The sequence below is a fragment of the Gigantopelta aegis genome, chromosome 4 (genome assembly GCF_016097555.1).
Source record: "Gigantopelta aegis isolate Gae_Host chromosome 4, Gae_host_genome, whole genome shotgun sequence".
NCBI classification, from domain to species: domain Eukaryota; kingdom Metazoa; phylum Mollusca; class Gastropoda; order Neomphalida; family Peltospiridae; genus Gigantopelta; species Gigantopelta aegis.
In genome coordinates this window covers 56,950,750-56,966,626 of record NC_054702.1, presented here as the reverse complement: position 1 = coordinate 56,966,626, position 15,877 = coordinate 56,950,750, and the positions used below count along the sequence as shown (strand labels likewise).

Genomic DNA, 15,877 nt, shown 5'->3' with positions numbered 1-15,877 from the left:
CTATACAAGACAAGAGTCCAGTGGACATACCAATATGTAATGACATGTACTCATGAAATACTGTTAAAACTGAATATACAGGGTCAGGCTGTTAATGAAAGGCAAACATAACCTGCCCCACCATGCAGTGGTACCCATCATGACTACAACACATGTCCATTGTTTTCTCTTGAAGTTGAACTGAACAGTGAGAATAAAAAAGCCAATTTGCTGGACAGGATGTTAGACCTATAAATACTCATAAATTTGTGCAGCCCAATAATTGGTGCATGTGTATTAAAGGCTGTTATGCCACACTTTCCACGTGCTAAGGTGACGCCACATGATAGAGTGCCTATTATGAGAATAGCCGGTTGTGAAAAGACATTACAATTCATCAGTTGCTATGCTATCAGCTACTCTTGTACGAGCCACTCGTATTGTGTGGCATTAGCATCAAAGATCCCATGTGACTAATTTTTAGTACCAAGCCATAATCCAGAAAAGGGTTGAGAGTAGTAGTATTGAGGTTATAATACAGTAGATATTACTCAATATTACCCTGGGCGATCTTAGCCCTATGATCACCAAAAGTGAATAGCTACCTTATGCACTAAGTAGATCTTAGTGCTAAGATCGCTTCGTGGAACGGGGCCCTGGTGTTCAAAAGAAGTCAACACAGGCCTCTGAGAAATGAAAATCTGCTTATGGATTACACAAAAATTATTTTTGGTTAATAATTTTATTTTGTGCAATCCATTAAGACCACATAAATCAGACATTAAATTTACTGTGTGAATGAAAACTAAATGCCAGTGTCACCCTAAACTTCAACCTTCTGAGTTTTACACTAAATAACGGTGGATTAATTTGCAGCCTAAATATAATCAGAGAAATTTTATTTTTAACAGAAGTGACAGGCATCAGCACACCAAGATCAAGTGCACATTTTTTTTTTTTTTTAATATATTTTTTTAATACACATCTTAGTACAGTAATTTTTTCAAGCCAAATGCAACAACTTTAGATGCAAATGCAACTTCCTAAAAGGGCTCGAAACTTGCCAAAAAATATGGTGGCCCAAAAATAATGGATGTTGGCAAACCATGAGCAAGATTTTAATGTGGAATAAATATATGCAATACAAATATTAACAGTGGCTCATATGTTATAGCTCTAAAGAAGATCGCCCAAATAATATTATTTGGGCGACTAATGCCATTATGCATTTTGCAACCTGGCCACAGGCAGTTTCAAGCCCTGCTAAAGCACATCCTTTGGTTACTTGTCACTATTTCCACATTTCAATTTTTTTTTTAAATAGTTAAACAAACTTTAGCACCATAAAACTATCTACCAATGTTTTCAGAACCAACATATGTATATTTATAGAAAATTTCCACAACTAACACAAACTATAATATTCACAATTGAATTTAATTCAAATGGTGGTCCATTTGTTCACCTTTCAAATAACATCTGTGCATATATAAACGTCTCGTAACAGCTTTTGAAAACCATCCAGCTTGTGCTGTCAATATTCTCAACAAAAATACCTTAAAGTGTTCATTCTTTCATCCAAACCACATCAAAGTCCTGAACAGTTTAGATTACCACAAATAATGTCATAACAGAGATTCATAATCTCACTCAGTGTAACTACCTTTATGTTCACTTTGTAGCAAGTTCTTAACCATACTATAATGACACCAGAATTTATGTTCACTTCTATATCACACTTAATAAAAAATATTTAAGGTATATTTGCATCACATTCTGTTGCAGCACACTTTTTGGCACTAAAAATCTCGGAATTAATAACACATCAGCAGTAATTGGTGTCACACAGCCTGTTCAGTCCTTTCAGACATTTGAACAATATTTTTAGCTTGAAGTAACAATGGCATATCAATCATATTTCCATGAAACGTGAAGGCACCCTGGAAAGGAAAGAAAACACAGTGACAGTTTAACATTTAACCAAGTATCCATGAGAACAACAGAAGCATTATATAATTTGTACTACACATTTGTGCTCTTTTAAACCAACTTGTGACTAAGTTGGCCAGATATGTTTGGGAAACTGCAATTTTATAAATGATATAATAAATGTTTATACATTTACACGAGTTTGGCATGGGCTCACAAGTATAGTTTAAACTTTTAACATACAAACTGCATGCAGTCCTACTCCAAATTTGAGCCTTTAGTGTGGTATAAAAATGTGGCCTTAGTGAAATAGTAATCGTCTATATAAAGTTTGTTAGAAATTACAATTTTTTTTTAAAGGAAATGTTTTATTTGACGATGCACTCAATACATTTTATTTATGGTTATATAGCGCCATACATATAGTCAAGGACCACACAGATATTGAAAGAGGAAACCCGCTGTCGCCACTTCATGGGCTACTCTTTTCAATTAGCAGCAAGGGATCTTTTATATGCACCATTCTACAGCGAGGATAACACATACCTCCCCTGACTCCTGGTGTTTTTCAAAAGCTTGTATGAGCTCAATTGCCCAATCTATTTTACTTTTACTTGGTGTAAAAGCATCCCTCACTATGGCTATCTGATTAGGATGAATAATTTGTTTTCCTGTGAATCCAAACCGGGCTCCTTCCTCCGACTGCAGCAACAAGCCATCTAAATCTGAATGAAAGGACAGGAATGTTGGTTGAAAAACAACGAAGCCTATATGTTAAGACATCTTTACTATCTTTTTTTCTTTCTATTTTATTAACACCAGAAAAGTATTATAACAGTTGACAAATATATAGTTTCCGGTCTCTCCATGTGAGACAAGCAGCTGCTCACAGTTACATGTACTTCATATTCACGACTCAAATTAAAAAGCGACACCGACAGCAATTGCCATTTGCATTGCTGTAGGTTACGGATGTCACCGATGTCTTTTGCTGCTGGATACAATTTACTGCCAGAAATAGGTTTTGTTTTTTAAAAAAACAGTTGTTTAGATGTTGCAAAAGTTATTGGTTTAAAATTGACGTAGGCAGGCTCAACATTGCCATGGGTGAGCACTTTGCCTCTGGCAAAAACCTTTCAACATTGCCATAGGTAAGAAAGTCTTAAGTTTGATCTCTGTACTTGCCCTAAGATAGAAAATTATGAGTGTTTCTGCATTTGTTTTTTTGGTTTTTGCTTTAGTATATGTTGTTAAAATACTTATTTTTTAAATGTGTGAAACTGCTCTTGTTATTTGAAATTTCTTGCCTGTAATTATTATCAAGAGAAGGAAGGAAGGAAAGGTTGTACTTAACGACACACTCAACACATTTTATTTTCAGTTATATAGCGCTGAATAATATGGTTAAGGACCACAGAGATATTGAGGGAGGAAACCCACTGTTGCCACTTTATGGGCTACTCTTTTCGATTAGCAGCAAGGGATCTTTTATATGCACCATCCCACAGACAGGATAACACATATCACAGCCTTTGATATACCAGTTGTGGTGCACTGGCTGGAGCGAGAAATAGCCCAATGGGCTTATTATCAAGAGAGCTGTTCTGCTAAATTTCCAAATGGAGAGGCCAATAGTTTACTAGATTTATTGGCTAATTGTCACCATTAGATAATTCATCATAAAATTAATAACAAATTGTTATTAAAACCATTATTTAACACAAATATGCTTAAATTTACTATTTTATTACACCTACCTTTAATGTCAATGTGAACCATATCAATGGCCTGTAATCTGAATGCTTTTGCAGTCAGCAATACTTGTTGTCGTGCATACATCAGTTCTGTACCAGCTGTAGATCTTGATGCACCTTATTTCAAATTAAAAAACAAATAAAAGTAACTTCAAACTACCCAAAATTAAAAATGTTTAATATACTGTAGATACAGTAAATTGTGGTCTCCATTTGGAATTATGAGAATATTTCCCTGAATTGTTCTTAACTGGAATTATATATAAATTATTTCTAGTTAATGACAGTACATGGTTTTAAATATGAACAAAATGTAAATTGTATTTTGTGGAACTTAAATCTATTTGTTACTTTATACCATACACTTTTGAGAGTTTAGGTTTTTTTTAAATATTAAAACTGGTAAATAATAAATCAAAATAAAGGAATAAAGATACAAGATTGTGTTGCCAACACAATTTAAAAATTTAATAGTTTTAACAGTTTTACTTCCTGATGTAAATATTAATTAATAGTATAATGTTTACATAAACAATGTTATCATTACCAATATTTCAGAAAAGGTAAACTGTAATATTCAGGGTTAAACATCTGCTTATTTTCATGTGGTGAGAATCCATATGAATTCTTATGAAAGCAATCCACAAAAAAAAAAATCCACTGAATCCAAACTCATTTTCAGAGGAAACCTTTAGCACAAGTGTTTGGATGTTTAATGACTGCACAAATCCTGACATGAATCGGATTCAAATATTATGCTACGTTCATTTGATGATCGTGAATATCGTGAATTCATAAGTTCCAAATTGTGAATACGACATCACTACTGGTAAGTGGAAAGCGTTCAAGTGATTTAGGGACAATCTGCACTGTCAGTCCAATCTCACACACCCAACTCATAATTGCATGAATTATTTGTGTTTGTTCCGCCATTTTCACACGAGTTGTGAAGATTGAGAATCAGACAGAAAATCCTACCCCAGTTCACAAATTGTGTTCATGGGTTATTTCGCCAAACGAACACTCTTCACAAAATGTGAATTAGGAAATACTATATTCATGACTTCTAATGAACACAGCATTATCACCAAATGGAAGGCAGGTAAATCTGACCTGATCTCTATCATGAAATGTGTACTCAATAAATTAAAATTCAATTACATAGTTAAATGGGTCAATGAAGAAAAGCTCAACAACTCAATGAATTGAAACATCACTATAGTCAGAACAGCCTTCTAGGGAAACCATAGTTTAATCAAGTACATTATAGACATGTATATGTAATGCTTAAAAGAGTATTAGAAAAAGTTAAAAGTTTGTTTTGTTTAACACATCAATTTATTACTTGTTGACTACTGGATGTCAATCATATGGTAATTTTGACATATAGACTTAAATAAAGTTTGCTTTGTGTAACGACACCACTAGAGGACACTGATTTATTAATCATAGGCTATTGGAAGTCAAACATTTTGTAAATCCAACATATAGTCTTTGAGAGGAAATCTGCTACATGTTTCCATTAGCAGCAACCAATCTTTTACATGCATCATTCCATACAGGATAGCACATACCATGGCCGTGGATGTACCAGTTGTGGTGCACTGGATGGAACAAGAAATAGCCCAATGTGCCCATCAATGGGGATCAATCCTAGGCCGACTGCACATAAGACGAGCATTTTACCACTAGTATATGTCTCGCCCTAATAGTATTAGTAACAAGTATATTTTATGTAATTAATAATAGCACATAACATTGTATATAGAGGTTATTACCCTCGTATATTTTGGTATCGTCAATATCATCTATTAGGAATAAAAATTGTATTATGCGAGCCTCTGGCGAACATAATACATTATTTTTATTCCTAATATATGATATTGACGATACCGAAATACACGAGGTAATAATCTCTTTATCATATAAGCTCAAGCTTAATACAACATGTTTTTGTAAACTGTACATGCAACTTTAATTCCAGTCCACCATTACTAGATATTCAAATGACGTAAGAATATGTGGCGTGGTGTATTTTTGAATGGAAATGACGTCAAACTCGAATGACGTCATTTTGGATGTCCTTACATCAAAATAAAGTTATGGCTAACGTTTTTTTGTTTTCTGAACACTGGACAGCTTTCAGTGTCAAATTGCCATTGAAATGTTTTTATTTGATGACTAGTACATTTGCTTAAACGTCAATAAACCTAGTGCCGAGACCTCGACTAATTTACATATAATTTGCAAAGTTATCAAATTCTTAAAATATGTGATCTGAAAAATATCACATACTTTGATTGCAATGAAAATGTAAGATATTATATGATAAAATACTTTATTACCTATATCTGCACATAAGTCATCAGAGCCAAAGACAACACCATCCAACTGATATATTCCATATGCAGAGAAATCTTTTGCTTGTTGTAAAATGTTTCTCATATTTAGAAGTCCAATTGCAGTTTCTATATAGACGATCAAATATGGACAGTAGCCATTTTTGTCCTTTGTCACATTCTTAAACATAGTTGTAAACTAAAAAGAAAAGCAAAATTGAGTTAAGATACAATCCTTCTTGGTGTAAACAATGCTTTCAGACAAACTAGTACGGTATAGTATATAACTTTTAACAAGCAATTATAAGGACATTTTCAAGATGCCTGGCTGAAGCAAATAATGAAGGCCACCATGTTAAATCATCAGTTACAGCAAACATGCCATCATTCAACTAACGCTTCATAAAATTCAGATATAATAAAGAACAGGGGTTTGAGCAATGGATATTTCAACTAAAATAGATCAGTCATGCACTAAATTTTTACTCTTTAGGCATATAATTTACTATTTTGTTTCTCACCTGACACCTGACCTGATGTTACAGCAGATCCCTAGCATGACAATGACAAAGTCAGGAATTTTTTTTAAAATAAATTTTAATTAGTATTAATATTATTATTAATATTACTATACAAACTTTCTTTTGGTGTCCTTTGAAGTTAAACCTTTGATGCTAATTTCAAAGTGCCAGGTGCAGAAAGACCAGACTAAGAAACACTGATGTACTGTCTCATTCTTGAGAACAAAAACAATTTGTGAATGTCCATCAGGGGCAGATTATGGGGGGTTTCTCAGTTGCATGAAAACCCACCTCGCCTAAAAACAAAACAAACCCACCTCTTAGATCTAAACTGATGTCCACGTAAAATTTATAATTTCAAATTATAAACATTTACATATTGTTTCGGAAACCCCCCTTACCAAAAGCATAATCTGCCCCTGTCCATCCGGAGTAACATACATTAATTTACTTTCACTATATCATCCAGTGTATCACTCAAGTACAAGATCAGAGAACATTTTGTTTTCAAAATCTTGATTAGAGATCTTTCTAGTCAATTGAAAATTGATTAGCAACTACTGTTTAAAAGGTGTGTAGAGATCTCTAAAACTTGTGTAGTGAATTGCAACGCGATACTGAACGAAATATTCCCTGAAGAATGATTTGAGGATGTCTTTGAGGATGTAATACAGGGGCTGATAATGCTTTAGGTAAGGGGGGGGGGGGGGGGGGGGGGGGTTCCGAAACGATATGTACATGTAAATATTTATAATTTTGAAATTATAAATTTTACATCAGACATCAATTTAGATCGTCGTGGTGGGGTTGAGTTTTTTTTAGCCGGGGTGTGTGTGTGTTCCGTGCAACTTGGAAACCCCCCATCATAATCCACCCCTGTAATAGAATACCAGTAGAGGTACAGGTACACATATGTACAATGTATGTACCTCGATTATGTCATCTACTGTGTCAACCTTTGGTAGAAGAACGGTTTGAGGAAGTTTGTCCGCCTGGAAGATGACCTGAAGGTCCTCCTCGGTGAGACCACTATCCATACTGTTGACACGCACGGCACAGTCTGTTGTTCCAAAATCAAGTTCGTCAAGAATTTTACGGATATTTTCACGTGCTTCTGCCTAAAATACATTAATGTAATACATATAAACATATGAATATTGGTCAAAGTCATCATTAAGTCTTTTGGTTTGTTGGACAATCAATGTCAAAAGTCATAATGTAACTCTTACTGTACATTTGGTGCTATTTTTTCCACTGAATATATACACTGTATATTATCACACTAATGCTGGAAAAACACACATAACCAACCCTACATGTATATGGCAGATTACTAGGATATAACCTTTTCTCTACCAGTTGGCCAGGTACAAATAACTTGAATTTGGAATATATATCTAAAAGCTGCTTTTTGCAGAAGTTAGTTAATTCATGCTTAACTTTAATTCAGAAAAACACTGGTCGAACCTACTTTTTTAGTTAAGGCTACTCCATCTTCACATTCAAGTACAGCACAGTCCACGCCTAAATTTGGTATTTTCCGCAGCTTTTTCTCATCATGTCCTGGAATGTACATCAAGGTACGTCTTGGCACATACTTTCTCTTTAACAAGGACTCCTCTGTAGAGTTGGTAGCTAACTGTCTTGCACACTGAGAAGAATGCATTGGTCTGTGGTTATGGTGAAATTGCAAGGAACAGATAGAACCGTGAACTGGTTTTCCTTTTGGTTTTATACCTGATATTAAAAAAGGTTTGAACCATGCCTGGCAAATGCTTCTTAGAGAAATCATTGAACTTGATATCTATAAGAAGAAAACACAAATTATTATACATGTATAAAAATTATATACAGTTGCAATGAAGTATACTTATAATCTGGGATATAGAAATCAAGACTGAACCCACTGCCTCAGAAGACATTGCTTGGGACTTGTAAAACTTAAATAACACTAGTTGACCAGACTGGATTACTATGCTCCCTATGTTCACTTACCTATGGTCCTGTACAAACACTTTGCAAGCAATATTTCATCAATTAGTGAGCTCGCTCATCCTACATGAATTTTATCCATTAAAGGCATTTTTCTGATCGCAATTTCGCATGTGGTAGTTGAACAAATATAACTACAGTGATTTGATCAAGATGCAGTCTAAAAACTCCAACACATTTCTGCATACAAAAAAGAAAGAAATGTTTTATTTAACGACGCACTCAACACATTTTATTTACAGTTATATAGCGTCAGACATATGGTTAAGGACCACACAGAGTTTTGAGAGGAAACCCGCTGTTGCCACTACATGGGCTACTCTTTCCGATTAGCAGCAAGGGATCTTTTATTTGCGCTTCCCACAGGTAGGATAGCACAAACTATGGCCTTTGTTGAACCAGTTATGGATCACTGGTCGGTGCAAATGGTTTACACCTACCCATTGAGCCTTGTAGAGCACTCACTCAGGGTTTGGAGGCGGTATCTGGATTTAAAAATCCCATGCCTCGACTGGGATCCGAACCCAGTACCTACCAGCCTGTAGACCGATGGCCTAACCACGACGCTGGCATTTCTGCACATATATATGTACATGGGATGCCACTTTACAATGGGAGGGGGGTCCTGGATTTTTTAAAGGTGCCTTGCCACTGGCATACAATCTTTAGATTTAGTATAAAACAGTGTAAGTTATAGAAACCAGCTTGTTATCCTAACTTACACTTTTGCTTTCACTGAATTATTAGAGATATATATATATAGATACTGAAAGTCTAAAACATTCATGATTCCCCCTGGAATATCCTCATTTCCTTACTTCAGGGCCCACCCTGCTCATTTCATATTAGCTAATTGAGTATAAATTGAATATAAACATGAATACAAATTGACTTTGAAGGCAGGAAATTATGTGGGGCTCCAGACTGGCAAGAAAAATGTATGGATTTTGGTGAGTTTGAGTCATGCATACTCTCTAGAAAAAAAATATATAGAGAAAAAAGAAAATATGCTTTGTGCTGGGGTGTAGTTTGATTCTTGAAACCACCACTGGGCTATGTCCCACCCCTGAGAATGTCTATAGTCATTATGCAACTTTGAGACGGCCTTAGGCATACAGGCTCCCATTTTGTTTTAGGGGCCCAGGCTGGCTTTTGCCCGAATTTATATGGAAATGCACGAATCTGGATAACAACATTTATTCATATTAGCGTTACTGACAAAAAGGTATAATACTGGGTTGCAAATGAATCACTATGCATTTTTACGTGGATTTCAACTAATTTTGAGGGTAGAATGATGGAAGGAAGGAAATGTTTTACTTAATGACACACTCAACACAGCTATATGGCGTCAGCCATATGGTTAAGGACCACACAGATACTGAGAGAGAAAACCCACTGTCGCCACTTCATGGGCTACTCTTTTCGATAAGCAGCAAGGGATCTTTTAAGTTTCATAAGCAGCAAGGGATCTTTTAAGTTTTATATGCACCATCCCACAGACAGGGTAGCACATACCACAGCCTTTGTTACACAAGTCGTGGTGCACTGGCTGGAATGAGAAATAGCCCAATGGGCCCACCGATGGGGATCTCACACCGACCGCGCATCGAGCAAGCACTGTACTACTGGGCTACGTCCTGCCCCAGAATGATGGAAATACATGGTAAAAAGGTCTCAGGTTGGCACATTTTACACATGAATATCTGTATATTTTTTGCCCAAATTTGAGGAGACAGCCACAGGATGGAAATGCTCCTTTAATTTTTAAATTAAAGTTTAATTATTAAAACCATTTTAATTTTTTTGTTTAATGTGGCTGAAAATACCCGCGCTTGTTCATGGAATTGTGCAGGAGTTGGTCTGTCTGTAGTGTGGCAAGTGAAACCTAGGGGACGGGGGGAGGGAGTGGGGAGACATGCCACCCTCGAAAAGAAGCTTGGAGCGTAGATAACTGGATGGGTATGACCTAGTTCACCAAGATAAACCTCGCGTGAAAGCTCGCTGTTGTGCTTGCACGCGAGGTTTATCTTGGTGAACTAAGTACGACCACGCACACACGCTAAACATGTCAGTTTAAAACCGAGAATGATTTGAGGCATGTTCTATTCTGATATTGCCAGCGGTTGCCACCTAACTCATAAACAAAGTACGGGCACTTGTCATTGCTATATAATTTTGTAAGTGATCAATTACCTAAATACAACGACTTCACAAGACGACGATAAAAAACACACCCAAAATGAAATATCGACTGGTAATAAGCACTGGTATTTGTCAAGGACGTTCGCAGCGTAAACAAGACTGCAGGCCTAGTGCTGTAAAGGAAAGGAATATTTATTATTTCTTCTACGACATTTTAAGCAACGTACTTGACTATTTAATTTTGATGTTCAATCTTCGGTTATTTCGATATTTTTTATCGAGACAGGAAGAAAGAATATGAGGAAACCCACTGCTGTTACAGAGACTACTCATACAAACAACAACAAAATAAAATAAAAATAAAAAGTAAACTAAAATAAATAATAGGCCTAATTTAGGGTCATTATTTTTAATTTAGGCTACTTTGCTCTATTAGTTGTTTTTAAGCGTATATACCAGGCACCGAGGAAGCAAGTAAACACTGGGGGTGGGCTGACGAAGATTGAAGCCAAAGCAAAGGTTCGGGGGGGGGGGGGGGGGGGGGTTAGTGGTGCTCACCCATAAAAGTTTGAAAACTAGATGTCATGAAACGGGAGTAAAAATTATAGAGATATTCGGGCAAAATGTGCTAACCTGAAATCTTTTTATCATGTATTTCCATCATTCTACCCTCAAAATTAATTGTACAATAATCTATGTAAAAATGCGTAATGATTCGTTTGCAACCCTATATAGGCCTAAGTGGGGTTTTATTTTTTAGTAATTCAAATATGAATAATCTTGTTGTTCAGATTCAGGCAATTGCGTTTAATTCGGGTAAAAGCCAGTCTGCCCATCGCTACAAATATTGGAGCCGTACGGCACAATGTTTTAAAAAAGATGAAATTTGTTTGGTAACAATAGCTAGGCTTACAAGCTTTTGTGTCAGTGGTGTTACTGATTTTCAATTTGTCAATTTCTATATATGATGATATCCAAACTGAAAGTTTTCAAACATCACTGATCAAGAACATGCAATACTAAAAGAAAGTAATTAAATGACACCCCGAAAAGACGAATTTGTTAAATATTAGCTTACTTTTGTTCACTAATAAACAAAGAACACCACTGACAAACCATATAACATCAATGGCTTTAAAATGATATTTCAATTAAAATTAGTTATTTCTTGTTAAATATATAAATAATATTGAAAATGTTACACACATTTTACACATTTGTCCACATATTCAAAAGTAAATTTATACATGATCAATTTGATATACAAGTAACTTGTTCGACTTTCAAAACTTGCTTAATTACTGATGCCGTAATTAGGCTAATTATTAATTTTATTTAAATCAAATTCAAATATGTGTTAATTTTCTTTACGATTTTATATGCCGCTGCTTTTTATTGCTTGTGTACTGAGCAATTTTTGCAGTCATAACGCTGCCAAATATTTGAATATTAAAGAATTCTACCCCTGCGCGTGCTGTAACCTCACCGTGGTGCAGGGGTGTAACATTCTCTTTGAGAATGGCCAATACAGCACAAATTGAAGTTTAGAGTAAAATTCGGTGTCCGTAAAATTCTGTGATATTTATATTTGTATTTTTGGCACAGTTCTTTACACTGTTTTTGTTTAAACCTTGAATTTTTATATTGATGTTGATCATCACTTTATTTGCATTACCATAGTTTGACACCCAATAGCCGATGTATTTTTCGTGCTGGGGTTTCATTAAACATTCATTCATTCATTCATTAAAGAATTCTACTAAACATGATATATAAAAAACAAATCCTAAAATTGTAAATCTAAATAGCTTTGTCTTTTAAGAGGTTTATTTACATATAATTATTATTCATTTAAATGTGACATATATATTTCTTTTACGTATGAATTATAGAATTTTTATTTTATTTTATTGCATACAACCAAACAATTAAAATGTTTATGGCTTAAAAACATTTATTTAAATGTTACATATATACTGTAAACACTTTTGAACTTTAGTAAATACCATTTTCGTTTTAAATCATGGCATTTTGTGATAATCCCAAATACATTTTATTGTATACAACACCATTGACAAAATGTCCTCATATGCCTTTAAAAATTTCTAGTTCAGGTTAATCATTTAAACATTAATTTTCACAAATTCATATTCTATATACATTTTAAATTCATAAGTCGTTTTTTGACTGCATACAACCAAACAATTAACATGTTTATGGCTTAAAAATTGCACTTAATTGAGAATGACACCAAAACAACCAACATACAAGGGATCTTAAATACAAAGTACAAAGTAGGCCTACATAGAAAATTTGCATCGTATACCCACTAAAATAGCAAATGCTTTACCTTTGGGCTACATACCGTCCCCCCCCCCCCCCCCCCCCCCCCACCTCCGGTCAATATATGGAGACTTAAAGGTGATGAAGGCAAACTGGTTAAAAACAGCCAGCAACGTCTTTGAAATTAATTTTTTTTAAACTTACGTAGCTATATTATATATGGTAGACATTTTTTTTAAATATCATATGTATATTAACTTTATTTACTATTTTAGTTCATCTAACAGATATGATACGCTGGGTACTCAGGGCTGTAGCTAGGGGGGGGGGGCAGTCCCCCCCCCCCCCCCCGACAAAATTAGGAAAGCATTATAGAAGCTTAAAGAAAAGGAGTTTTAGACTATTAACTACTCAGTTGCCCCCCAAACAAAAAATCCTAGCTACGGCCCTGGTACTAGAGGGTTAAGTATGATGGGAGAGAAAGTTATTTCTGAAATAGCCCATAAAGTAGGCCTATTCTGTGTTTACAAGAGTGCATTTGTGTACTATCAGTTGCTTTGTATACTATATCATTATAAAAATTATTAAAACAGCTGGTTAATTTGTATTGAACATCTTTAATAACACAGTTGTGATTGAGTATATAGAATTTTTACATATAGCATAAATAAGTGTGGTCTGTAACCTGATCTCAAGGATTTTTACTCTCAAGGTTTTTTTCCAGGAAGATTTGTATTGTATTGCATCTGATGCAGACGTTCACTCACAGTATTCCCCGACTTCGCCATTGTGTTCGAAGGTGAATTTGGCGATATTTCATTCCTTAATTTGTCAGAGAGTTAATTAAAAAGTGGGTCGGTTATAGATCGACTGCCAGTTTGGCTGGTTCACTGTTTATTTTATTTGAAGCTGCTTGCACGCATTCATAATTCAGTTGGACCACCCATGTAAGCAAAACAGTCTACTTTTACTACCCCGGCCCTTCCCGCTAGATACGGTCCTAACACAAATAGGGCCGCATGCATTTTTAAGCCCCGGTCACACTGTCAAGGACGCCAAGTTAGCCACGGATCATCTTCATAAATCAAGGCTAATATTCGTTCCTCGTATTCTGAATACGAGGAACGAATATTAGCCTTGATTTATGAAGATGGCCACGGATACGACCCGGTGTAAAAGGAACGCAGGTCCGTAGGACCTCGGTTACTAGGTACAGTAGTCTTATCGGACCTCCATAGCTTAGGAACTATAGTCCTACCCGGACTTTCATACCTGGTTTATTTTTAAGTCGTTTTTATTCTAGGACTTGTATTCCTACCGGACTTAAATTCCTTTTACAGCAGTGACAAAAATATTAAAGTACTAATCAAAATTATACCCAGGTGATTTTTCAATCTTATATATTAGTTATGAAAATCCCTGGAATAAAAACCATAAAAATGTGTCAGTATTATCATGACCTGTTATGGTATTCAAACAGCCTGTAGAAAAAATGACAATAAATGACCTGTTACAGATAGAAATACGAGATGTATTTACAATTTTACTGCAAAACATAAGTAATTTGGAACAGACTATAACACTCAGATTGATGTTGATTACACTTGACAGGTGAAATCACAAGTACTGAGCTAAGCAGAGGGGTATCTCAGGTGTGTTCAATCACCTGGGTATAATTTTGATTAGTACTTTAGTCCGGCAAATCAGATGTCCGTTTGTTATACTATGCAATTTGCACGAGCTGCCAGAAAGACGCGAGGAAAATTGAGATTTTGGCAGCCTTCCCTCGTAGTGTGATGGATAAGTATACGAGTCTCTTAAGATTATTGTGGGTTCAAATGTCTATGTCAAAATATATATTATTTTTAAGTTTGAGTATCAAGTTAATAATTTTTTTACGTCATATACTTGTGGATCAGATATGTGAGTGAATTTTTGTAATCGTCTTACATTTTTGTTAGCATAATGAAGTAGGACGAATATCTTGCTTTTTTCAAAAGAATATAATGCAACTACAGATATAAAGTAGGCTATGTGTTCATGTGTTCGACACGAAGAAATATATATAAAAAACAATATGTAGCCCAAATTTGTTTTAATATACATGTGTGTATATATATATATATTAAAACTGGTAACTCCAAAAAACATTTGGCGAACAGCAAAAGACAATTTCTGTATACACCAACATAATTTTTAATAATATGTTTTATAAGTTTATATTTTGACGGTAAGTGACAATTTGATTATTTGCGATTTTCTTAATCTTTGTCCGATCGGACTTCCATTCCTCGGAATCCTGGTCTGTGGGATTTGTATTCCTAGGAATTTAAGTCTGTGGGACGTGCATTCAGAGGAATGTAAGTCCGTGGGACTTTTAATCCTGGTACTCCTAGTCCACCGGACTTTCAATCTTAGTATTCCTAGTCCTCTGGAATTTATTTCCCACATTTTGCTTATTATTACATCCCTGAAATAAAACTTTGAAAACTGTACTTAGTTCTAGTAATTAGTACTAATAACTAGTACTATAATGACCAGTTACTACAATATAAAAATAACAGGAATAATAAGCATGAAAAATTGCATTTCATTGATGAACAATTAAAAATAGCATCAAAACACTTGAAATTAATTATCACTGACTGTCTTGTGGCAGTTTTGACCATTATAAGCATAAGAGAGGAGTTGGGGAAAGGGTATCTGTATTGTTATACCTGGCCGTTAGGGACATCATAAGCGTTCGAGACTGGGTGGAGGTGAGGTCGGGGAGATGGGGCGGTCACTCCCCCTCAGTGCTGGGGGTGGGGGGCAATGGACACTTTCGAGCAAAATGAGCTGGGCTGAAATCTTCACCATGCATTTCCATCATTCTACTCACAATATTAGTATCCATGTAAAAATGCGGACTGATTTATTTGGAATGCTATGTAGC

General features: G+C 35.2%; 1 protein-coding gene across 1 annotated transcript; it reads right to left on the bottom strand.

The window, feature by feature from the left end:
• Positions 1-923: 923 nt before the first annotated feature.
• Positions 924-10,827, bottom strand: LOC121370799 (citramalyl-CoA lyase, mitochondrial-like). The gene is made up of 7 exons (XM_041496273.1): positions 10,711-10,827; positions 7,994-8,326; positions 7,452-7,640; positions 6,008-6,200; positions 3,666-3,779; positions 2,455-2,633; positions 924-1,919 (listed from the first exon to the last, which is right to left on the bottom strand). Exons 2-7 carry the CDS (start codon positions 8,312-8,314, stop codon positions 1,821-1,823), a joined length of 1,095 nt encoding a protein of 364 aa, XP_041352207.1. The 5' UTR covers positions 8,315-8,326; positions 10,711-10,827; the 3' UTR covers positions 924-1,820.
• Between the last annotated feature and the right edge of the window lie 5,050 nt (positions 10,828-15,877).